At 46.0% G+C, this 26,216-nt stretch overlaps 2 protein-coding genes across 6 annotated transcripts in view; one reads left to right on the top strand and one right to left on the bottom strand.

Annotated features, from left to right (window-relative positions):
- Positions 1-10,793: 10,793 nt before the first annotated feature.
- Positions 10,794-26,216, top strand: part of LOC115656060 (NADH-cytochrome b5 reductase-like) — a 31,164-nt gene continuing 15,741 nt past the window's right edge. Inside the window, exon 1 of one of the 5 annotated variants that reach the window (XM_030572326.1) lies at positions 10,794-10,799. The gene's annotated coding sequence lies outside the window, so the exon portion shown is untranslated. Of the gene's footprint in view, positions 10,800-25,395; positions 25,470-25,543; positions 25,872-26,216 lie in introns of those variants that run through there. The other 4 variants (XM_030572323.1, XM_030572327.1, XM_030572329.1 and 1 more) reach the window with 4 other exon arrangements.
- MRPL37 (mitochondrial ribosomal protein L37) lies at positions 17,408-25,333 on the bottom strand. Its single transcript, XM_030572321.1, has 7 exons — positions 24,851-25,333; positions 23,091-23,274; positions 22,400-22,515; positions 21,425-21,610; positions 20,961-21,118; positions 18,239-18,442; positions 17,408-17,649 (listed from the first exon to the last, which is right to left on the bottom strand). The coding sequence occupies exons 1-7, from the start codon at positions 25,236-25,238 to the stop codon at positions 17,545-17,547; spliced, it is 1,341 nt and encodes a 446-aa protein (XP_030428181.1). The 5' UTR covers positions 25,239-25,333; the 3' UTR covers positions 17,408-17,544.

Raw genomic sequence — 26,216 nt, forward strand, 5'->3', positions numbered from 1 at the left:
ACTGGCAGGGTAGGTTACCCTTGTGAAAACCAGAAAGTATTCATGTTCCTAATAAACCTTTGATTTGTGCATTTAGGTTTGTTTCCCATCTCACCCAATGCTGCAGATTGTCTTAAATTGAGACTGCAAACACAGACTTTGTTCATTGTAAAGTTGTTCGTGGAGTTTTTGCTCATGTCGATTCCATTCTAGGTGTGTGCATGCCCACGGGTGTGGTCATCAGAGATTTTTGACTTAGTGATATCTGTAGAGTGGCAGTGGCGCCCTCGAGTGCTGCGCTCATGCGCTGGTATATCAGGTTCAGCAAGCCTTACGCCCTCTCAGTTCCTTCTTACCACCCGTGGTGGTTGGTTAGAGCGCCTTTCCTCGCATAGCAAGGACTGGCGGTTTTTGTCTTTACTGACTTTGAGCCTTAGGGCCTTGTAAGTAGTTGTTTATAGTAGTTAGTGTTAAATACTTAAGTGTAGTTAGAAGTTAGTCCCAGTGGGGACTTCTCCTCAGGCAGGGCGTGCCCTGGTCTCCCAAGTTTAAGCCCTGTGTGGACTGTAACAGGCCTATGCCTGTAAGTAAGCCCCACAGCTGCCTCGAGTGCTTGGGGAAATCACACATGAGGGATAAATGTATTTGTAAAAACCTTTGGCCCCCAACTCAAAGCAGTACTTTCGTTTTACAGGTGCTTCTCACAGAGTCCACCCTTTGTCTGGCTTCCTAGCCGCCCCACCAGGACTCATTGGGTGCCTTGGTGCACAGTGTGCCCCTGTCGCCAGTGCCCAAAAAGAAATAAGACACCAGGCAAGAAGAGCCATGAGGCATCGGGCAAGGGACCCACTTCGGGCTGCCCCCAGTCACTCTGGAACCATGCATTTGTGCCTCCCTGGTCGGGGCCCTTAGCTCTTTAAAAGGTCCTCCTCTGACTCCTGGGACCTAAACCCCTGATGGCACAGATGCCTTTCCAAGCTCCCCCAGTGCTGAGAGAGCAGAAGCCTCCACCTGTGCCACTGATGCAGCATGTGCCTCAGAAATCGGCAAGCCAACCACTAAGAACCCCTTGGGGCAGTGAAGACTACCAATCCCCCAAGACAAAGCGACGCTCTCCACCTCAACACTGCAGATTGCTGGAGTCGCAGCCCAGACACTCTGGGGCTCGTCCTCGGTCACCAGCACCACAATCGCGGTCCCCACCATCTCAACACACAGTGCGTCGAGGGAGTCACCTCTCTCTGTACTACTGGCACCGTTTGTGCTCTCATTGGTCATGCTCTTGGTGCAGATCCTGGTTGCCTGCCCTGTGGGAGTGTTTTCAGTCATATCTCCGGTCCAACCTCCCCCCCCCCCCCCCCCGGCAGTAGCACCAGTGCACTTGATACCGGCACCGTCCCCTTGCTCCGGGCACCAGTCTCTGACTCAGGCATCAACGGCCCCACTATGGTCACCAGAAGGGGATTCCTCCAGCACAGAAGTGCACTTCAGCCCCTCGCTTACACCCCACCGGTGAGAATGGGCACCCGAGACTGCATCTACATTGGCGCCACTTGAGCAGCACGGTCAGTGGCCAGCGCAGTGGCCTTATTGGGGCGTGTGGGACATGTCAGTCATGGCAATGCCCCCTTCACAGCACTCGGCTGCTGCCTCAGAGCAACAGCTGGCGCCACCGGGTTCGGTGCGTGAGACCCACTCGGAGATTGAAGCAGAGGAGACTGCACCCACCTCCAAGCCTCCCTTCCCCATGGTGGAAGATGCCCCGGGGCCTCGCCTGGTGGTGGTCGTTGTCATTGTCCCCAGACAAGGTGGTTGTGCGACCCTCGAGGGCCAGCCTGCCAGATGATTTTAAAGAACACCAAGCCCTGCTTCAATGGGTGGCTGAGAACTTGGGCCTGGAGGTGGAGGAAATGGCCAAACAGGCAGACACCTTGTTTATGAGCCTCTACCCTGGCCTGAAAGGACATTTCACACTACTAGTGCATGATGGAGTCCTCAACATTGTCAAGATCCTCTGGCAAACTCCTTCATCCATCCCTCCCACCTCTAAAAGGGCCAAAAAGAGATACTTTTGTCCCCGCCAAAAGGTTTGAGTATCTCCACACCCACGCTCCCCCAGGTTGGTCGTCTCTGCGGCCAATGAAAAAGATAAACACGGGCATACCAGCTCAACTCCAAAAACAGAGGACAAAAAAAATTTATTCAATTGCCAGCCTCCAATTCTGGGTGGCAAACCATCAGGCCCTTCTAAGGAAGATACAGTTTCAACTTATGGAACTCCCTCCTTAAATTGAAGGAGTCCCTCCTGCAGGGTTTGGCCCAGAAATTCAGCAGCCTGGTGGAGGAAGGTACCATGGCGGCTAGTTGCTCCCTCCAAATGGCATGGGACGCAGCTGACTCAGTGGCTAGGGTTGTTGTGTCGACGGTAGTTACGAGGCATGGTTAAAAGACACTCAAGCCACCCTTCACTCACAGGGCATGCATACGCCACAGTCTACAAGAAAGCAGTTCTGGCCACTCCCTTCTGCCAAGGCCTTTTCTGGGGTCTGCAAAGAGAAGGGACAGGGACATTAGTTTCAGCTGCCGCCACCTTCCTCCTCCTGCTTATCTGTGCAGCCCAGCCTGGCAAAGCACCCCGGGAGCCAGAAGTGCTCATTTTGTGGGTGCAGTTTGAGAGCAATGCCCCAGTCACCTCCCAGGATCCACCCTGTTCTTTCCTCAACTGTCTTCATCCATTTCGTTTAGCCTGGTCCCATATCACCTCAGACTATAGGGTGCTGGAGATAATGTCTCAAGGCTACAGCCTGCAGTTTTCGGCTGCCCCTGCCTTCCAACCCCCCCTCAATCTTGTCCCTCTTCAGGGACCCAATTCCTCATTCAAGAGGTCAAGAATCTCCTGTGCCTGGGAGCGGTAGAGGAGGTCCCTCAGGACATGACGGGAAAGGGATTCTATTCCTGTTATTTCCTAATCCTGAAAGCAAAAGGGGACTTAAGACCCTGTCATAAACATATAGCTAAGGGTAGTGCAAAATCCCTCCTTTACCTGTAAAGGGTTAAGAAGCTCAAATAACCTGGTTGGCACCTGACCAAAAGGACCAATAATGGGAGAAAATACTTTCAAATCTGTAGGGTAAGGTTTTTGTTTTGTTTTTCTTTGTGTGTGTTCTCTCCGGGTCAGCGAGGAACCAGGGAAGGGAAAATACATCTCCTATAGCCATACCTGAACTAAGCATCTAAGATTAAAATTGTAAGTAATAGGAAGGAAATGTGTTAGATTATCCTTTGTTTTAGCTTATGAATTCTCCCTAGGCGCTGAAAGAGGTTTATTCCTGGGGGGTGGTGTGTGTGTAACTTTAAAGATTTTGCCTAGAGGGGAATCCTCTGTTTTGAATCGGCTTACCCTGTAAAAGTTTCTTCCACCCTGATTTTACAGAGGTGCTTCTTTTACTACTACTTTATAATAAAGTTCTGCTTTTAAGAACCTGATTGATTTTTAGTGTCCTAAAAACCCAAGGGCTGGTCTGTGCCCACCTTGTTAACCTATTTGGTTGATATATTATTCTCAAGCCTCCCCAGGAAAGGGGGTGAAGGGACGTAGGGGATATTTTGGGGAAACAGGAACTCCAAGGGGTTCTTTTCCTAAATCTTTGTCTAACTCACTTGGTGGCGGCAGTGATACCATCCCAAGGACAAGGAAGAATTTGTGCCTTGGAAGTTTTTAACCTAAGCTGGAGATAAGCTGAGGGGGTCTTTCATGCGAGTCCTCACATCTGTACCCTAGAGTTCAGAGTGGGGAGGGAACCCTGATAGACCCATTCTGGACCTGTGACACCTCAAAACTCAGGAAGTTGACATTTCACATGGTTTCCCTGCTTATTTCCATATTCCAAGGCCAGACGTTCTCTCCTCCCCACCCCCCATTTCATATGGGCGGACGCCATTCCCAACTCATGGTGCTGCCCTTTGGCCTCTCATCGGCCTCAAGAGTCTTCACAAAATGTATGGTGCCAGTGGTCACTTATGTGAGATATTGAGTGGTCTGGGTCTTCCTGTAACTCAGTGACTGGCTCAACAAGGGCAGGTCTCAGGAACAAGTGCAGAGGAACCTCGCTTTGGTGCGTTCCACCTGCCACAGCCTGGGCCTGTTGATCAATGAGCAAAAATCTATCTTAAGGCCAATCCAACTAATAGAGTTCATCGGGGTGGTTCTCAGCTCCACGCGAGCCAGAGCCTTCTTTCCAGAGGCTCGTTTTCAGGCTACATCAGACCTGATTACCGCTCACCACGGTTCATATCTGCCTGTGGTTGTTGGGCCATATGGCCATGTACACATGGAGCTGGGCATGACTGACGACCTATCTCCAGTCTCTGCAAGCGTGGCTGGCGTCAGTTTACATCCCCAACAGACACGACCTAGACCGGGTAGTTAGGATGCTGGATCACATCCTGTCGTCCCTGGAGTGGTGGCTGAATCCTGGGTTGATGCTGGAGGGAGTTCCCTTTGTGGCCCCGGCCCCCTTGCTGACCCTGGTCTCAGATGCTTTGGACCTGGGCTGGAGAGCCCACTTGGGCAAGCTCAGCACTCCAGGCCAGTGGCTGTGGGACAATCTGGCCTTTCATATCAATATCAGGGAGCTAAAAGCAGTTTGCCTGGCCTGCCAGGCTTTCTTGCCCCACCTAAAGGGCAATGTGGTGCAGGTCCTCGCGGACAATTCCATCATGATGTATTACCTCAACAGGCAGGCAGGGCGGAGACAGGTCAGCCCTTTGCCAAGAAGTTCTCCGCCTCTGGGACTTGTGTGTGGCATACCATTCACCTGCTAGCCGCGCACCTGCCCAGGACCAGGAATGTGCTAGCAGATTGCCTCAGCAGGACCTTTTTGTCTCGCCATGAGTGGTCGCTCCATCCGGAGGCAGCCAGTATGATCTTCTGAAAGTGGGGAACTCCCCAGGTGGACTTGTTAGTGTCCCCTCAGAACAAGAAATGCCACATGTTCTGTTTACTCCAGGGGATAGACGGATTCTCTGTCCGATGCTTTACTGCTCCTGTGGTCGGGGGCCCTGATGTACGCTTTCCCGCCAGTGCTATTGATCCACAGAGTCCTTGTGAAGATCAAACAGGACGGCAAAGGTTATCCTGACAGCCCCTGACTAGTGGCTTTGCCAGCACTGGTTTGGCACACTGCTAGACCTTTTGCTAGCCGCCCTGCTGTCCCAGGACCACAGCAGTCTTCTGCACCTGAACCTGGAGGTGTTACACTTGTCAGCATGGCTACTGCGTGGCTGAATGTGGAAGAGTGGGAATGCTTGGCCCAGGTTCAGAAGGTCTTGCTGGGTAGCAGGCAGCCTTCCACCGGAGCGACTTACATCGCCAAGTGGAAAAGGTTCATGAGCTGGGCTTTGGAATTACGTATCTGGGCCAAGCAGGCCTCACTGCAGGTGATCCTGGATTATCTTCTGCACCTCAAACTTCAAGGCTTGTCCCTGTCGTCGATCAGGGTCCACCTAGCCACTATTTCTGCTTTACACCCTCTGTTCTAAAGCAGGTCAGTCTTAATTCACAACACGACGGCCCAGTTCTTGGAAGATCTGGAGTGTATCTACTCTCACATCCGGGACCCTGTCCCTCCCTGGGATTTGAATCTTGTGCTGTTGAGGCTCATGGGGTCTCCCTTCAAACCTCTGGCTTCCTGCTTCTCTACTGGAAGGTTTCATTCCTGGTTGCAACAACGTCTACCCTCAAGGTGTCTGAGATCAGGGCACTTCAGAACCGCTCTGTACGGTATTCTACAAAGATAAAGTCCAGTTGTGGCCGCACCTGGCGTTCCTGCCCAAGGTAGTTTCCCAGTTTCATACCAGCCAGGACATCTATTTACCAGTTGTCTTCCCTAAGCCCCATAAATCGGAAGAGGAATGCAGGTTGCACACCCTGGACATCAGGAGGGTGCTGGCCTTTATACTGACAGGACAAAACTGTTTCACAAGTCAACGTAGCTGTTCGTTGCAGTGGCAGACAGGATGAAAAGTTGCCCAGTGTCTGCTCAGAGGATTTTGTCCTGGATCACAGCCTGCATCCGCTACTGCTATGAGCTGGCAAAAGTGCTTCCACTGACAATAGTCAAGGCACACTCAACTATAGCGCAAGCATCATCAGCGGCCTTCCTGGCTCAGGTGCCGATCCAAGAGATCTGTAGAGCTGCTACCTGGTCATCTGTCCACACATTTAGGTCCCATTATGTGCTTACCCAGCAGGCCGGGATAAGACTGGCTTTGGCAGAGCAGTGCTGCACGCTGCAAGACTGTGAACTCTGAGCTCACCTTCAGTGGTACTGCTTATGAGTCACCTTCGAATGGAATCGACATGAGCAAGCACTCGAAGGACAAAATGGTTACCTACCTTTCGTAACTGTTCTTCGAGATGTGTTGCTCACGTCCATTCCATTACCCGTCCTGCCCCCTGTCAGAGTTGCCGGCAAGAAGGAACTGAGAGGGCGTAGGGCCAGCAGCACCTGATACACCGACGCATGAGCGTGGCACTCAAGGGGGCCCCACAGCCAACTCTATGGATACTGTTAAAGCAAAAATCTCCAACAACCACACGGGGGGGTGTGCACACACCTAGAATGCAGTGGACGAGCAACAGAACAGTTATGAAAAGGTTAAGTAAGTTTTCGGTTTTTTTCCTCCATCACTCTGTAGAAAATATGCATGTTCTTTACCTCGCGCAACATTACTGTCTGAATATCAGTAATCGCTGATAACACAGCGAATGGGGGTCAGGATGCTTCGGTTCTATTCCCAGCTCTGACAATTGTTCAGTCTGACTTTGGGCAAGTACTGCAGTTCCCCATCTGCAAAATGGGGGTGATATATCCCTTTGTAAATGGCTTTGAAATCCTCTGGTGAAAGGGGTTTGTAAGGGCAAGGTGTGCTCATGCTAATTATTTAAAATGTAAGGACGGACTGTGGTATCTTCATGTTAGAACAGATGATACCTGATGGGTGGGATGTAGAGGTCTAGCATGGCAAAGTTACTGCTTTTTCCAAGCACTCCCAATGCAATACAACTTTAGATAGTTTTATCAGTTACTAATGAGAAATGAAATCCTTCTCCATCTGACTCTTAGGGCTTGTCTTCATGTGAAAGTTAATCCAGATAAGGGATTAATAAAGGATGGTGTGAATTTAAAGCAGATGAACTATTCCCAATTAACTCCGCGTGTGGACATTCCTTTTCCAGAATAAGAGTGCCATCTTCCAAATTAGCTCAATCCACTTTCTGATTCTGAATAAGGCATTACTACCCTAATTCCTGAATAAGCATGTCCACTCATGGAGTTTATTCCAGAATACTGCCCTATTATTCAAAGACAGGAGTTGGAAAACCAATAGCTGTCTCTTGGGCTGAGGTTAAAACAGTTTAGCATTGTAAATTTGACTTTTAAAAGTGTATTTTAACATCACTGACCTGTATCCGTGCTCCATGAGCTCCTATGCAGGCATATACAGAAGGGAGGAGTTGCTGGATTGCTTACTGAGTAGATAACAGGTATTTCCTGCTACCCAGCAACCCATCTGCACCTACAGAGAGCAGAATCTGTTGCTATCCTGGACCTCGTTTATCCTTTGACTTGGGTATAATGTGACCTTTCAAACCTGTTCGCTAAATTTGATGTCCTGGGGGAGAGGGGGGAAAGCAGGGATTAATTTGGAATCTTCCGATGCTCTCGTTCTCTCTACTTGGCCCAACAGCTGAGAACCAGAAACCCTTACAGCAATTAGAGAGGAAAAAGCGAAGTTGTCTGTGTGGACACTCAACAATTCCACCCTTGGTGCATGTGCAAATGAGTTCAGATTCTTTTCAATACTAAAGCCCATTGGGACCACGCCTGTGCCCTGAGTGCCCCCTCACAACCCATAATCTATGGCCTAAAGGGTAGGGCTGTTGCAACCCCTGCAGTTCCTTACTACCCCCTTGATGGAACTCTGTAGCATCCACATTTTCTGCTCCTAGCGAACAGTTTTCTCCTGTTGGGAAAAGATGTTTGTTCTTAAGTTTTGTGTTGATGGGCTTTCTTTGCTAGTTAAAGATAACTAATTTTAGAATGGTAGTGGTAGGTTACCATCCCTGACAAGGGATCTCTTCCCTAGTACAGACCCTCTGTACATTAGCCTAAAATGGCTGGGGTTTAAGTTCTGTCCATCCCCCCCGTCCCCCCCCGTACTGCTACTATGCCAGTGAATAGCAGGCACTCGCGATGCATGCTCCCGTGTGCTGCTCGGTCTGCAAGTTCTTCACCAAAAGAACCCAGAAGGCAAGAGACATGAAGCTGAAGCCATCACCCTCTGTCTTGGAAAAATTCATGCAGGTCTCATCAGATCTGGGTAGGTCTTCATTCAGGGTTTGACAGCGCAGGTCCTGATGGACAACCCACGGCGCTGCACTACATCAACAGGCAAGCAGGAGCCAGATCTCTCTGCTCTGCCAGGAAGCTACACGTTTCTGGGATTGGTGCATCCATCGTCATGTTACTTCGGTAGTGCTACATCTCCCTGGCTTTCTGACCATGCTCTAGGAATTACTTTGTGAAGTTCTAAGGCCTGTGTTACCCAGGAGGCCAGACTAGATGATCACAGTGGCCCTCTCTGGCCTTGAGATCTAGGAATCGAAGTGCACAGCTCCTCTTGGAGAACCACAGTTGTTGTAAGGTAAGTAACCTTTCTTGTGCTGTCTCTTCACTTACAAGTATGTTTTGCTGATCCACCAAGTTCTTTTCCTGTTCGCAGCAGGTGGCAATTACTCAAGTGTTATCCTTTTCTTTGGCAAATACTTCCTTTCAGTCCTTTCCCTGTTCAAGATTAGCTGGTTGGATGTGGCCTGATTTAGTGAGTGCTCTATTTTTCTCTTTGCATTGACCAGAGCACACTGGAGAGATGGCCCTAGGGTAGCAGTGTCTTTCCTCCTCCTAGTGGGCAAGGATCAACTGCAAGAAAGTGGCCACTTGTTTGTGATCTCAACTGCTTTTTCCAACCCTGGAGAGTCTGCTGCATTGGGTGTTGGGTGAAGTCCTGCCCAGTTCATGCAGCACCCAACGTAACTGTTCCTGCACTGCCGTCTCTTCCTGACTATCCACATAGCCAGTCAGTGCGTAGGTCCTGCTATAGGTGTAGTGGCTCTTGGAGTAAGGCCCTCTCTGGAGGAAGGAAGGCTGGCTGCAGAGCAGTTCACATTTTTTTTCTCCATCACTTTACCATTCCACTTGTTAGAGGGCATGGGGGGTATCATGGTCATGTCGTGAACCATTTGTACCAATGTTGTGGAGGTCCATGTCAGTGTCATCTCACTACCATTGTGTGCCACATGCACAGAAAAGTCAGAGCTCTGTTCCTCAACCACTCTAGACTTGGATACTGTGGTGAGGACTAAGCAGTTCCTTTTCATGGGTCCAGAATGGTGGTAGTCTGCATAAAGGCAGGTACTCCTTCCGTATGCCGTCCTCCTTTATATAAAGCTCTTGGTTTTTGTGGAAGTGCTCATTTCAGTCTTTACCTTTCCAGGCAGATGCTTCAGTCTCCTTCCTTCAGGCAGAGGGAAATTATGCAAAGGTATTGTGGGAGGACCGCTCAAGTGGGCTGGCTTCCTGGCCTGGGATGTGGGACAAATTACCCTGAGGAGAAGGAAAACTGTTCCAAGAGGAGGTAGGAGTTTTTAAGATGGCCTGCACCACTCTAGAGCTGGAAGGGGATGGGGAGTTAACCACAGGAAGAGCTCTCCCCTTTCCATCTCACCGCTATGTATGGTATAAGGGGTGAGCTCATTCACATCAGAACCCCGCTCCCATGTAACAGTTACAATGACTGTGCTCAGAGAGACTGTAAGGCGCATTGGTCTGACTCTTCTACTGCAGCCACTTTGAGATGTCGGCTGCCTCGGTTAATCACTGTGTGGCTACGGACTTGTTCAAGTTACTAAATTAAAAGCTGTTCTGTTCACTCCTCACTGAGGAGAGAGCCTTCCTGAGAATGAGGAGTCCAGTGGCACCTTAAAGCCTAACTGATTTATTTGGGCATAAGCTTTTGTGGGTTAAAAAAAACCCCCTTTTTTTACCCATGAAAGCTTATGCCCAAATAAATCGGTTAGGCTTTAAGGTGCCACCGGACTCCTTGTTGTTTTTTGTGGATACAGACTAACACAGCTACCCCCTGATACTTGTTCCCAAGAATGGTCAGATTCTGGCTGTAAAATCCGTGAGGCTAGGAGCACTCAAATATTACCCTCCCACAGCTGAACCTTCCTCCATATCTTCATCTGGCCTACGCTGTTCACAGCAGAGTCCATGGCACCTACGAGGCCCTGCTTCAAAGAGAAACCCACATGCTTTTAGATGTCTCATCCCTTGTTCACATCTCCTTTGTTGGGTTGCTGAGGGCCTGAGAAGCCATTGAGGGTGTAAGAGCTTGAAGGAGCAAGATGGACTCCCATCTTGGAGAAATGCTGGGTTTGGCAGGGTGGGGTGGGGTGGGTATTTGTTTTGAAAGCAGTGGACAAGCCAAAGTTCAGGCTCAGCCTTCCCTTAGTCTGTGTGAGGGCCTCCCCCAGGGCTAAATGAAATCACCCGGGCTCTTTGTGAAACCCCAAGGGAGGTGTCAGATTCCTCTCGGATAATCCTCTAATCCCGGCGCAGTTTTAGTGGCCCCTTGGGAACAGCTCATTTAGACAGTTGGTTCTGTAGCTCCTTGGCTTGTGGCCCCCTCCAGCATGCAAACACTTCCCTGTGCCAGCCAGTACAGCTGCCAAAATTGCAAGCCAGCCGGCTGCTGTCCAGGGGCTTCTTGCATGGCTCTGCTATTCCTACTTTCCTCTCCAGCTGCTGCTGCTGCTTTCCACACCTCATTTCTGATTCCCCAGGGAGGAAGGGGTTTAAGCATCTTCCAGGTGGTCCCCTGTTTAGCCAAGAGAGTCAGGGCACTGCAGGGTGTATTGTGCCACCTGGCTTCCCATCAGCCTATTATTCCCTGTTACATTCCCCCTAGAAATCTCTTTTCTCATTCCCTTTGCTCTGACACTGCAGAAATGGATCAGGTATGAAGGGAGTTCTGTGGATCTACCTGAAAAGGCCTCTAGCACTTGGCTGTCTCAATTCTTCAGCACCCCTTAATGATGTCCATTTTTCCTTGGCACCTCCCTGTGGCCATATATACTTCTGCATAAGTCTACTTCCCCTATAAGCGGGGAATTATTTTCAAATGTAACATCTAAATTGGGGTGATGGCACAAAGTTACCATATATATCCGCATATAAGCCATGTCCATGGTGATGACTGATCAGTCTTTAAGGTGGGACCTAACAGGGCTCTTGTGCCTTCAAAGCTTCAGTGGTTTATCAGACTTAGGAATGCATTGAGGAGGCTGTCACTGCTTGGCATAAATAGGTTCCTGTGTCCGCTAGGTCCCTAGGTGGCCCTCTTCACTGTTGTATTGGGCACTCTCATTCCGTGAGACCTGCCTTTTGGGCTCAGAAAAGGAAACTAAAATATGGTTCTTCCTTTTACTAACCAGGAGGCTGCACTATGTCTACACATAGTTAAGCAAATATATAACTTAACAAAACATGTAAAAACTATGAAATTGAATAAATGTATCATTCACCATTTTCTGTTGGCTCTATTCTTTTTACCTGTGATTTGTAGTTAAGCTCTGGATGGAAATTGGAATTAAATGAAAAATGCACAAAAACATTTTAAAACAATCAAATATGCTGGACACAATAAAAAGTAAGTTTCTCAAAACATGTTTTTCATTTAAAGCTGATTTATTAGACCAAGGAAGAATTAACAGTACTTGGTAGATTGATCTGATTGGTGACCACAAATCATGTCCTGCAGGATTTTAAAACATTCTCTCACCTAGTTTTTATTTAGAGATTGGGAGAGGAAAACAAGCTTTTCTTTTTCCATTCCCAATCCGTTTCCTAACTTTGAATGAACTAGTCATTGAAATGAATTAGTTGAATAAACTGAAATGAAGAACATATTCTCTCTGTACCTGCAGAGGAGGCTACTGTTGTCAAAAGCATGTTTAGCACATCAACTAATTCTGTTTCCAGGTGTGTAGCCAGTGCCTTCCACCAGTTCAATGGTCTGACTTCCTTTAAAACTTTGGTAGCAAATATATAATGCTTGAATATCACTTTTATGTAATTGAAAGTATTTTAATAAATTATAGTAAATTTAGGCCTTAACCTAGATTATCATTTCAGATTTCATTTTAAATATTTTCCTTTTTAGAAAGGAAAAATACATTTATTTAAAAAATAAAGATTTTTTTAAATGTAAATTATATCATTGATATTTTTTTATCCTCCTACCGCACAGCTCATACAGATATGGGAGAAGGGCTGGATTTTATTCATGCTCATGTGTCCTTGGCAGACTTCAGTTCTGATTACAGTTTTACTTCTGTCCTTGGTGCTAAGAGTTCAGCTTAAAAATAACCCAAGACAGGGTGCTGATACGTGAGCAGAAAGGAACCCAGGTTGACTTTCATTTCCATGGCTGAGTGAGTTATGGGGAAAAAAAACATTGTGCTACAGGTCCAACCTGCTGAAATCAGGATGATCCTTCAAGCTTTGGCATGGTGGCCATGCCTGAAGAGCAAGCCCAGTAGCTCCTAGCTTTCACCACTGCCAGGAGCCCATGCATCTCCTGCATGTTAGTGCAGGGTAATGTTCTTTCAAACTGTGTGTGATACAGCCAGCACATACACACACTCAGTTCAATGGTAGATTTGTTCTGGTGAGTCGTACCCTTCCAAGTACATGTTCTACCAGGTGTGAACCTCCTTAGCTTACAAAATCAGACAAGACCACCACCCCTTACCTATGCTTCTGTTGCATTTGTATAGCAAGGTACAGAGGAAACTCTCCTGGTGGTTCTTGAGGGGTTACGTACTAATTTTGTTAAAGTGCAGGAATAAGAAACTGCTATGGTCCGCAAATAAACAGTCTCCAGGGCCCAGCCTAGGGCTAATTCTCTCCCCCATTTGTTTTCATTAACTAAACGCAAGAGGGAGGGGTATGTACAAGGCAGGGTTCCCATTGAGCACTATTAGCGCAGCCTGAAGAGTTTGATTTTATGCCAGGCACACTTCAAGGGAACATACTGTTTAAGAAACAACTCTCCCCTTGAACAGTGTGAGGAATTCATCACAAGAAATGTTTTATCTAAGCCCTGAATACCTGTTGAAACAGTACAGACAGGAGATCAATGAGAGGGAGCAGCTTGAAAAACCTGTCACAAAACACTCTGGCTGGTCCCTGCAGGGGCCAGCCTTAGAATTGTCACAGTACTATAGAAATCTGAGGGGGAGGAGGAGGAATTTCTCTGCTCACAAGAGAGGGAAACAAGGGGGTAGCTGAGGCATGGTGAGAATACTGATTGTACATTCATATGAGATGCTCACAAGACCTAGTCTAGTCTCCAGCATGGTGCTGGGTCTGCTCTGTATGTAGAATCTGTCCAGCTTCTACCAGTGGCCCCTGTGTAACAGTGTGTTCCTCGATGGAGCCTTTACATTCTCTGCACTGCTGGACACCCCATTACTGCCTATATTTAGCTAAGTGAAAACCCCTGAGACCCACTTGGCATATTTTAGGCACTGTCTGTGCTAGATTTCAAAGCCCGTTAGCCAGAACAAAGCTCATGCTAGCAAGGGCCTCTCGCTGCTTCTCTGGCCTGCAAAGGTAAGAATGAGCTGTGCGCAAAACAGTCCTACAGACAGTGTCTGTGCTGTACTCAATGGCACACTTCTGTAAAATGGCCCCCTGTGCTGCCTTGTGGCCTCAAGCTGGTGCTTGTGTTTCCCCCTATTGAACCTCTGGGGCACTGTTCTTTCTTACTGCCTTTCTGAGCTGTCCTTCTCCACTCTCACCCCAGCCTGTGATCTCCAAGCTCTCTTCACTCTCTTCCATAAGACTGTAGTGCTTCAGCCTACCTCAGTCTGAATTTCATTTGAACTGCTCCATCTCTCTTCCCTACCCCCACTCACTCCTGGAGGCAGCAATCCTGTGAAGTGGAGCTGTTCCTGTAAAATAATCCTGCCTTTTATTTTGCCTGTCAGTGAAAGCGTTCAGAGGGGACTCTAGCTCAACACCAGACTGTCTAAATGGCCACCAGAGTATCCTGAAAGCAGCTGTACCCAAACATACCTGTGGAGTGCTTTGCCTCGGATGAAATGGACTCGTAAGAGGCAGGGAGACCGCCTTTTGGCAACTAGCGGCTTACTGCACTAACCCCTTGGTGCTTCTAGCTAGCACTGACGCTGCTGTGAGGGAGCCAGTAGGGGAAACTAACATCTCCAAAGCAAACCAATCGATTGTTTTTCTGTTTCTCCCACTTGTGAGCCCCTTCTTCCTCATATGAACATTAAAACTCCCAGGCTCCATGCTGGGGTGTAGTGTAATACTGCTCTGCCTACTTCCCACTTGTGCATGAATGAACCTACACTAGTGCCTGGGGCATATGGGATCCTGGACCCTGCCAGCTGCTGTAGACTAGGGTTTAGAGTAGTGAGTTGCACTACGGGGTAAGGGGTGCCAAGCTGAATCAGGGTGGGGTGGCACAGCAAGGTATGGCCCTCCACCAAAGCAGGAGTCTAAAGTACCAACTGCAAGAGCCAGGAGTGATGCAGCTCTAAGGCTTGCCTCAGTAAGCTTCCCATTGCTGAGCTCTGCAGGGAGGTTACTTCTATTCAGTCACTATCTGCCTACCTGGCCAGTGCATCTGAGTTGAGAGCGCTGTCCAGAGCGGTCACAATGGAGCACTCTGGGATAGCTCCCAGAAGCCAATACTGTCAAATTGTGTCCACACTACCCCTCGTTGCAGGTGGAGTAAAGAAATCAATTTAAAGAGCCCTTTCAGTTGAAAAAAAGGGCTTCGTTGTGTGGACGGGTCCAGGCTTAAATTGAGGTAATGCTGCTAAATTTGACCTAAAATTGTAGTGTAGACCCAGCCTAGGTCCTATGCACATGTTGGAAAGTGGTGGTATGGCCCCCGGAGATTTACTCCATAGCCCACTTCTGGGGCAGGAGTGTATCATTGCTGAGCTGCTCTTCCAGCTCCAGTGGAGACATGTCAAACAGAAACCCTGGGAGCGCAAACAGGATTGTGAGTGGTGACCACCCTCAGGATACTTTCTCTAGGATAAGTTAGCACCTAGAGCAGGAAGGGAGGGAGCTAATTTCATGGAGGTACTTGGGTTATGTTGCTTCTGCAGTGTGTCGTCTCTTTTCTGGAAAGGAACCTAAAGGGGCTGGGCCATTGGCTAGCCTATTCTAGGCCAACTGCTTGTAATTGTTCTGAGCACCATGTGACCCAGCAAATGGCAAACCAAGCTGGAGCAGCAATATATTGGCACCTAACAAGCAATGCAGTTTTTGTATAGCTATTAGTCCAGATTTATTCCTATATAATTATATGCAAAGAATAGACTCAACCCAATTTGAATAGATGAGCTATTCATCTCTTGGGCAAGCAGAATTAATATAATCTAGATAGATGTGGTACAGTTGATTCCCCCCCTGGCATTTGCCCTTGCATATTGAATTTTCCCAACTTGATTTTACAGAAGTTGACTTCAAGATTTATTGGGTACAACTGCTGACTCAGAATCTGGCAAGTGAAACTCTGGCTTCCTAAACAATTTGAGTAAGGGCTAAGGTTCTTTAATGTTTTCTATTATAGGACCACCCAGGAGGTTTTTATCCAGAGCATCAGCCAAGATAAGGAAGCAGAGACTGGTATCAGATTTAAGGCCTTAATATGCTCAAAAATTCCTTTAGCACTGTGCCTTAAGAAATTGTATAAACCATTGTGTTGTTTCCTACATGCTAAGGACTTGGACTATAGAGTGAGAAAATGCTTTCACATGGGCCACAGCCAATCCAGCCTCTTTGCCTAGGGTTATAGACAACTGATCTGAAGGTAGAGAGTCTAAATTTGTAAGTGTCATCTGGGTAAGAGTGCACAGATTTCAAGGCTCAAAGGGATCATTATGATGATCCAGTCTGACCTCCGGTATAACACAGGCCCTAGAACTTCCCCAAAATAATTCCTACAGCAAATCTGTTAGAAAAACATCCAATCTTGATTTAAAAATTCTCAGTGAGGAAGGATTCACCACAACCTTTGGTAAACTGTTCAAAGGCTAATTACCCCCATTGTTGAAAATTTACACCTTATTTCTAGTTTGAATTTGTCCAGCTTCAACTTCCAGCCATTGGATTGTTGTTCCTTTCTCTGCACATTGAAGAGCATATTGAATATTTGTTCCCTGTATAGGCACTTCTAGATTGTACTCAAGTCACACTTAACCTTCTCAGCGTTAAGACTCAAGGAGCTCGCTCTGTTTAGCTTATCCTTTAAGGCATGTTTTCTGATCTTTTCAATAGTCATTTTTGTGGCTCTTCTGACCCCGTTCCACTTTATTAATATCCTTCTTGAATTGTGGTTCTGAGACCACTTACTGTTGCAGCACCACAGGGTATGTCTACACTCCCCCTGCGAGTGAGCCTCCTAGCCTGGATGGATAGATTTGAGCTAGCATGCTAATAAGCAGGGTGATTGTTGCAGCTCTAGCAGAGAGATGCTCAGACCTAGGGGCTTGATCCTTCCCTCTCCCCACCCCAAACTAATAGCTATAGAAGCAAAAACCATTTTAACACCTTTGCAGGCTAACAGGACGCTTTATCAGTGATTGAGCCTGAAGAATTTCAGTTCTCTGCCTCCAGAGAAACTCCATTTTGATGGTAATAAGATAATATTCTAAAGTAAAGCACCAATAAGGAGCTGGGCACCAAGTTGCCAAAAACATATTAGAAGTAAAACCAAAGTGATGATTATGAAGACCTATTGTCCCACATGACTTTATGCTTAAAGCTTTATAAAGGTGAGTTTTCTACATAATGCAACTTGGGAACTAACTACACCTCTACCCCACTAAAAACACGACCCAATATAACAAATTCAGATATAATATGGTAAAGCAGTGCTCCAGGGGGCCGGGGTTGCACGCTCCAGCAGCTCAAAGCAAGTTTGATATAACGCAGGAAGATTTTATTTCTTTTTTGCCTCCTGAGGACAGCGTTCTATCAGGGTAGAGGTGCATTGTGCTGTTTGGTTTGGAGCCAGGTACCCACTCAACACATTCTGTGCTCAAGTTCTACTCTGTGTGGATTTCTGCTCTCCCAGCTGCTACATCCAGGATCTGCTCCTACAACTAGTAAGAAATAAATGGCAGTTTGGTTTGCATATTCCCTCTTGGTGATGATGGAAAATTGGGAAAATACTCACTGAGGCTGGGTTCATTAACTTAATGCATGTGTATAATGGTACAGTTAAGCCATTGCAATGAAAGTTTATATTCAAGTGCACACACTTTTTTTTTAAAGTCTTTATTTTCAAAAATTGTAAGGTTTTAAACCCTTAAATTACTCCATTTAAGAGTAGTATACAATCACATTTGCTTAGCTGTATGATCTTCTGATGAAAGAATAGCGGGAAGTAAACTTAAAGGATTTTGGTTTGAGTAGAATCTTGAACAGCTCCATGCAAATACAGTGCCAGAAACTTATTGAATGTGTCAGGTCGATAGCCATATATTCCAGCAGGAAACTGTGGAGAAGAGACTTGTATATTCAGTTCGTAGTGAACGGATACTTTCCTAAGCAATAGTCTTTTATTATACTTAAAGACCACTTGAAACATGGCAGTCTGTCTGAAACAAGCTTTTTCTGACAGACAAGCAGGTTTGAGCGTATTTCCATTGGGATTATACTAATGCGTGGGGAATTTACTCAGAGATTAAAGAGTCTTCCTAGTCTAAGGGGAGTTGACAATTACCATTCTCTCCATTTACTTTATATTGAGGCTGACCATTGCATGCAAGTATACATTTTCTTAGTTATTTCACTGAATAACTTTTTCAATAAGGACATAATGAAATTGTTCATCTATATAAGATGTCAGCTGCTTTGCAATTTATATTAAACTTGCTAAGATGGAGACTACACCGATATATAAACAGGACTGATAGTTGCCCTATATTATTTCAGTGTTCACAATTAAGTACCAAACTGCCTATTGTCCTATCTATACCAATACCATCTGTACAAGCTCCTAAGGCTCAAAATATATGTAAAGGCCTAGGATTTACATAATAATTCTGGTGAGTAAACTAGTTCTCTCAAGCCTGTTAACTTACCTTGACAACTTTCTTCCTGATTCCTGGAAGATACCGGATGTAGTCATACATATATTGATCAGAATCAATCCAGACGAGGTTTTTAACACCATCACTAGAGGCCAAGTCTGTTGTATTTAACTGGAACACCATGAACTGGAAAATACGACCCTCTGTGCCAATGCTTTGTACTACTACTGGGTGCTCTAAAACTTTGGGATCATCCTGGGTAGGGTGGAGGGAAGGGAGGAAGAGTTACAACAGATAATGGATGAGAAGATACAGAATCAGCAATTATCATTTGGTTTAAAGCCAGGACTTTAACAAAAGTGTTATCGTGCCCAGAAAGTTACTCTATTCAAACAGGTTTTGAATATAAATTTTGTATTTTAATTACGGCAGTCAATCAGTTAACTCATGTGATTAACTCAAATTAATTACAGTTTATCATGTTGGTAAACAATAGAATACCAACTGAAATGTATTAAATATTTTGGCTGTTTTTCTATTTTCAAACATAGATTTCAATTACAACACAATACAAAATTTACACTGCTTGCTTCATATGTTTGATTACAAATATTTGCACGGTAAAACTTTCAGTTCACCTCATACAAGTACTGCAGTGCAATCTCTCTATCATGAAATTGCAACTTACATAACTGCATTCAAGAACAATGCAAAACTTTAAAGCCTGCAAGTCCACTCAGTCCTACTACTTGTTCAGCCAATCATTGACGCTTACACTTATGGGAGATACTCCCCACCTCTTACTTATAGGATTTCTGTAGCTGGCACTGCATGGTATTTACGTGCCAGATATGCTAAACATTCATATGCCCTTTCATGCTTCGGCCACGCTTCCATGCTGATGCTCGTTTAAAAAAAAGTGTTGTGTTGGTGACTCATCTCCTTGAGGGAAAATTGTATGTCTCCAGCTCTATTTTACTGGCATTCTGCCACATACTTCATGTCACAGTAGTCTCGGATGATGACTCAGCACATGAACCCCTTTGCTGCAAATTTGCCAAAATGCAAAGAAGGTACCAATGTGAGATATCTAAAGATAGCTACAGCACTCAATCTAAGGTTTAAGAATCTGAAGTGCCTTCCAGAATCTGAGAGGGATGAGGTGTGGAGCATGCTTTCAGAAGTCTTAAAAGAGCAATACTTCTATGTGGAAACTACAGATCCTGAATCACCAAAAAAGAAAGTCAGCCTTCTACTAGTGGCATCTGACGCAGATGATGAAAATGAACATGTCAGTCCGCACTGCTTTGGATTGTTATCGAGCATAGGTGCATGTCCTCTGGAATGGTAGTTGAAGCATGAAGGGACATACGAATCTTTAGTGCATCAGGCACGTAAATATCTTGCAACGCTGGCTACAATAGTGCCCTGAGAACACCACTCACTTTCAGGTGACATTGTGAACAGGCAGCATTATTTCCTGCAAATGTAAACAAACTTGTTCAGCCAATTGCTCAGACAAACAAGAAATCAGGACTGTGTGGACTTGTAGGCTCTGAAGTTTTACATTGTTTTACATTTTATTTTTGAATGCAGTTTTTTTGTACATAATTCTACATTCAAGTTCAACTTTCATGGTAAAGAGACTGCTCTACAATACTTGTATTAAGTGAATTGAAAAATAGTATCTCTTGGTTTTTAAAGTACAAGTATTTGTAATATAAATGAGCACTGTACACTTTATTCTGTGTGAAATCAATATATTTGAAAATGTATAAAACCTCCAAAAATATTTAAATAAATGGTATTCTATTAAGTGTGATTAATCACAATTTTTTAATCATACAATTTTTTAATTGCTTGACAGCCCTAATTTTAATTCTTTCAAATGGCAATGGACTATAGATGTAAACTGAACTACATGTCTGTTCTAGTTTTTCATTTTAGCCACGCACAAGGCAGTTGCTTCAACTGATTTCTACCCATTGCCAGTCTACGTTTAACCTTCATTAACACATTAATGTAATTGCTATTGGCATAACAAGGTGTTACTCTGAATTGGCAAACAACTTAAGAATCAAAACATATCCTTAAAGGTTACCTGTAAACCTCTGGCCAATAAAGTCACTAGATGATATCAGTGCAGATTTCAAAATATTGTAATATCAGACTTAATAGAATTCAGAAGCCCTCACTCCTAGGTCATCAGTTCAAATTCAATCCAGGTCAACAGTGACTAAGTCATTGCCAGCTAGTGGCTGCTTAGTGGCCTCGGAAGTGTTCCGAGTCTCTTTAGTTTCAAAGGGAGAGGTGTCCCCATCACAAAAAGTTCAAGAAGTTTACAGTTCTTGTAAATTTCAGCTACAACATTAAAGATTGACCTACCCACTCCCACCTAGCGTTCATACTTCTAGGTCAGAACTGTGGCACAAGGATGGGATGGCATAGGAAAGTTTGAATCACAAACTCCATGCTATATTTGTCTGAACTAACCCTCAGCAACAGATACCTTCTATCTCCATAATTAAGTAAAAGTGCAGGTAGTAAGTATTTCAACAATCTACCTTCTAATCCAAGTTTGTGAGATCACTGTACCATTTTTTCAATTTTGTATAATTGAAAGCAAAACTAACTTTGCTGCTGGCTTGCAATTTATTCATCTGCAACCACCCAGGTTGTACTGCACCTTTAGATAAAATCATTACAACAGCCTCCATGAACAATGACTTATACTATAGAAGTAGTGAGGTATGACAGGCATTTTAATACGTACCCCATATAGCATCTTGGCCTTTGCCAGGGCATTGCCAAAAGCAAACATGAGCATTTTAGCCCGGAGTTGTTCTGGTCTAAATCGGGCTGGACGAATGTTGGCTGATTCCACAAAGTACAGAGTGTGAGGATGAGGGTAGGGATAACCCTCTCTAAAACCTGGATTACAGGTAACCATGAGATGATAAAAAAAAAGAAAAAAAAAAGTTGAGTACAAAAAGTTAGTCTTTCCTTTACTCTCCTCAGTAATTATTAAATGTGTATGAACGCAGATTAGACTTACTAATGTGAAGAACATGTAAGATACCTATATAGCACTAGCAAATTGGCTAATCTATTATCAACTGTACACCATCTAACCTCAGCACATTAAATGTTTAAGGGAATGGGAAAGTTAAAGATTTTAGAGCTGTCCACTAGTAAACATTAGCCTGAATGTTTATGTAAGTGCTGCACAACTTTTACCTGTATCATTTCGTTCTTCATATACATTAACTTCCTGAAGATCAATTGTAGGAGAGATTGGATGGAAGGTCTCTAGAGTGTGGTTTTCAGTAGCCAGAATCTCATCCTTAGAGGCTACTGGCAATAATGGATTAATGGCATTCAAAAGTATTCCATTCATGCCACGCACCTGAAGAATAGATGATTCTGTAAAAAAAAGAGATCATATTGCATGCAAACATTACACGACAAAGACTCACTAAACACTCGTACTTGAAGAATAAATCTAATAGATGTGGCATTAGATTTATTCTAAATTTATTGCTATAATTTTACTGTAACATGTATCCAAAGGAAAAGATGCCCTAGGTTTCATTTGCTAATGTTTAATACTCTATGGAAAAAATGAAGCCATAGGCTGACCCCTGCATAGTTAACCATGAAGTCTCACAATAGTATTACTGCAAGAATTCTGAATTATTTTGCAAGGCACCTCGTTCCTCCTTCCCTTCCCTCTCCCCATGAATGTTAAGTAGCAGCCCAACTGGAGACAATGTTTTACACAGAATACAAACATAACACTTCTATTTATCCAGTTCACTAGCTATTGGTCCCATATAAGTGTGGCTTGAAAGACTCTAGAGATTTCATGCACATTGTAGTAAACAAATCAGTTCTTTAGAAACAATTCTCAGATTCCCTTTTGTCATGTACCATTGACTGTCTCTCCTGCCCCCACTGTCTTTCATATTCTCTAAAGGATAGATAGTAAATTCCTGAGGACAAGGTATGAGCCATCTTACCTCAACTATGCCTAATGCACTATTTAAAGCTAAAAGGTTCTGAGACACTTAGTTTCATAGGCGTTAGCTTTATTTTAATTCTCATTCATGTCCTTAGCTTTAAACCTAGTATTTTTCTTTATTATTCCCTATCAGGATTATAAGTAAAGAGAAATAGAAGTGTTTTCTACAAAAAAAGAAAGAAGTTACTAACCTCTCTCCCATGTAGCTGCTACTTTGTAGTCTCTAGCCAACATTCTTTTAGAGAGGGAAGGATACTTGCTAGCCATTGTCCTACACAAATGTAACAAGTCTTCCAAGAGTACAGGGCTTTAGAATGAGACAAGAATTAGTAGGATAGGATACAAAATGACTTTGAAAGTTATAGGTGTACAGAATGTATGATGTATTTCAGTACATGAATACAGTAAGACATAAAACTGTACAAAATGTAACATTTCCAAATGGTTAATGCAGATTTGTTTAATTCTTAAATCCATCTGGCATACCAATTATGTTCCAAGTTGGCAGTGATAATGTTTTAATAATTGAAAGTAAACAATTGACATCTGTATTAGCTGGGATATGAGCTAAACTAGAACTAAGTTTGTACAAACCCACAGACTGTTACACACTTTGACATAAGATGAAAACAAGTTTTGAATATACACACAAGAACAACTGTAAACAAGTGAGGGCTGGCAACCAGATGTCAACTGAATTCACCTCGGAAACATTAAACAGTAAATCTAATGTTCTGCGGGTAATATCTATCTATATATATGTTTTAAAAAAAAACTGATATTGATAAAAAACTGGTTGTTTGAAGCAGAGCTTCCCTGAAAAAGCTGCAGTGTAAGTAAAGATTTCTTTAACTCATAGACTTGAAACTTTTGAGGACTTACCAATAACTCTCTCTCTTGGGAATAAGTTCAGTGGTATTCCAGACACGTGCATGAGAAATTGCATTTTGTACTCTCTCATCCTGATTCTCTAGTTGGTTGGCTGGTTCATCAATAATACTAAGTACTTTTGGAGGTAAGCCTTCCATTAATTTTGTCTTTGTTAGCCAGAGTGCTTGCCTTACTCCTTGGAGTCAAATCAAAATATATTTATTGAGGATATGCAGCAGTGTTAACTATGCCATAAATGGGTTAATATAAAAATGCTCTTTTACCTATTGAATCTTAAGCATTTATGCTACCACTAATATAGAATACTTCTCAGCATGACCAAGTTATCAGGAACATTAATTTTATGTAGTCTGACCACTTTCATTTATGTACTGTTTTACAACACTGAAATAAGTGTGCATGGCTCATTAGCACCATATAAGTTACACTATACAATAATTTTATTGAAAGAGATTAGTTTAACTGTTTTTCCCTACTCATTTTTAATTATAGTATATTGGCTTATGAATTACAAGGAAATAAGATATGAGAGGCTACATATAGCATATGTATACTTTGCATGTTATACGTCATGTTACGTGTAAATGTGATCTTGCATTCTGCAGCATGCATAGTTCATCTTAAATTAAGTACTGGTATCCAGTTTAAATCATCATAGTAGCTGCAGCCCCAACAAAAATCAGAGCCCCACTGTGCATAGCCCTATACCTTCAGGTGACATACTTCCCTTACAACCTAATCCAGTATTTTTGTTAGTCCACCCTCCTGAGAAAGTAAGTGCTAGCCTACTGTGCACACCACTATTGTTGTAAACAAGTGAGCTGGGGCAGGGGCCGCACTCCGCACCACAAGTCAGGTTACAGCCACTCCAACCAATGCAAAATGCCTTCTTGATATGAGCCATTTTAGGATAATGGCAGCCTCCACCTGAGTTATAGGTAGGGCCCTACCAAATTCACAGTCCATTTTGGTTAATTTCATGGTCATAGGATTTCAAAAATCATAAGTGTCATGATTTCAGCTATTTAAATCTGCCATTTCACAGTTTTGTAATTGTAGGGGTAGTAACCTAAAAAGGAGTTCTGGGGAAGGGGAGTTTGCAAAGCTTTTGGAGAAAGGATAGCAGTACCACAACCCTTACTTCTGCACTGCTGGAGTGGTGCTGCCTTCAGAGCTGGGCAGTTGGAGAGCAGCAGCTGTTTGCTGGGAGCCCAGCTCTGAAAGCAGAACTGCTGCCAGTAGCAGTGCAGAAGTAAGGATGGTATGGTATGGTATGGTATTCCCACCTTTAATTGTACACTGCTGCTGGTGCGGTGCTGCCTTCAGAGCTGGGAGCCTAGCCAACAGCCCCTGCTCTCCAGCCACTCAGTACAGAAGTAAGGGTGCCAATACAGTGATTCTGTCTCCCCCTCCCTTTTCTCTCCCCCTCCCAAAAAACCAAACAAATTTGTGATCTCCCTGCAACTCCCTTTTGGGTCTGGACCCCCAATTTGAAAAATGGTCTCCCCTCTGAAATCAGTATAGGGTAAAAGCACACAACACACCAGATTTCACAGTCTGTGATGAATTTTTCATGGCCCTGAATTTGGTAAGGCCCTAATTGTAAACTAGGTCTGGCAGCTAGTTGTTGCATATTATTGTGGTTGCCCCTTAACTGCTGCTCCAGCTCTCTCAGGCACATCCCTCTACACCCTCATCCCAGTCTAAGGCATTTAGATGACCCCGTCATTTGTATCGTCTGCGCCCGCTACCTTCCAGCATCTTGGCTCGCTGGTGGCACACGTAGCAGACCCGCTCCTTGTAGAGGGGCATCTCCTCGTAGCGCGGCCCCCGGTAGTGGCGGGGGTCGTGCCAGCCACGCTCCCAGCGCGGGTGGCGGGGCCGGGCCAGCCAGGGCACGAAGTACTGCTTGCCCGCGTAGGTGACCTGCTCCAGCCCGGGGATCTGCTCCTGCACCGGCCGCTTTTCCTGCCAGCTCCGGGGCAGGGGGGCCCCCGGGGGCGGCCCGCGGGTGGTCCAGGGCGTGCGGGGCAGCGGCTTGCGGGCGGCCTGCACAGTCTTGCTGCGGTGCGGCCCACGTGGGCCCCACACCCTCAGCGCCCCGGCCGCTGGCCTCATAGGCCACCATAACCCCGCCATGCTCGGCTCCCGTCAGGGGCTGCGGCCCCGGCCCAGCCACCCACCAGAGTCACCCGCTGGGCGCCGCCATTTTCCCTAGCGCGAGGCATGCCGGGTACGCAGGGCGCGCTCGCTATGCCGGTGACTGACGGCACCGCCAGCCAATGACGCCTGGGTAAACTGTCTGTTCCCGCCCTCCCGTCAGAAAGGGCCCCGAAGGGAGGGGGTGTCGCTGAGGGCGGGCGGCTGCTGGTAGGTCGCGAGCCGGAGGATGGCTCGGGGCAGGGCAAGGATCCCCACCCCCACCCCCACCCCGCCCGGCCCAGCAGGGCCCTTGGCCTCCAGGCGCCCCCCGGCATCCGCCACCGCTACGGCTCGTGGGCGCCGGTGGCCGCTGCTGCAGTCGCTGGGGGCACCTGGTGCGCGGGGGGGCTGGGCAGAGGCGCCCCACGTGGGCTATGGAGAGTCGTAACGGGGGGGGCGCCGGGCCCTGCTCCGCCAGTCGGCTTGATTGACAGCTTTCTAACCGCGGGAACCCGGGCACCCTGCCCCGAGGCCCCGCCCTCCGGCCCCATCGGTCGCTTTCAGCGGGCGGGGGCCTGCGGGCTGCGGCTGGCGACGCAGGCTCTGGGGTGCAGGGGTCTCTGGGTTGGGGGCGTGAGAGCTCCGGCTGGGGCCAGGGATGAGGGGGTTGGGGTGCGGGAGGGGGTCCAGGCTGGGACTGAGTGAGTTGGGGTGCGGGAGGGGGTCCAGGCTGGGACTGAGTGAGTTGGGGTGCAGGAGGGGGCTCAGGGCTGGGGCAGGGATTTGGGTTGCAGGGTGCAGGCTTCAGGAGGGAGTTTGGGGGGGGAGGGAGGGAGGGAGGGGGCTCAGGGCTGGGGCAGGGGGTTCGGTGTAGGAGCATTTTGGGGTGTAGGCTCTGGCCAGGCAGCACTTACCTCAGGCGGCTCCCAGAAGTGACCTGCATGCCTGCAGGTGCCGCCCCCATAGCTCCCATCA

This window comes from Gopherus evgoodei, chromosome 8 (genome assembly GCF_007399415.2).
Source record: "Gopherus evgoodei ecotype Sinaloan lineage chromosome 8, rGopEvg1_v1.p, whole genome shotgun sequence".
In the NCBI taxonomy this organism is placed as follows: Eukaryota; Metazoa; Chordata; order Testudines; family Testudinidae; genus Gopherus; species Gopherus evgoodei.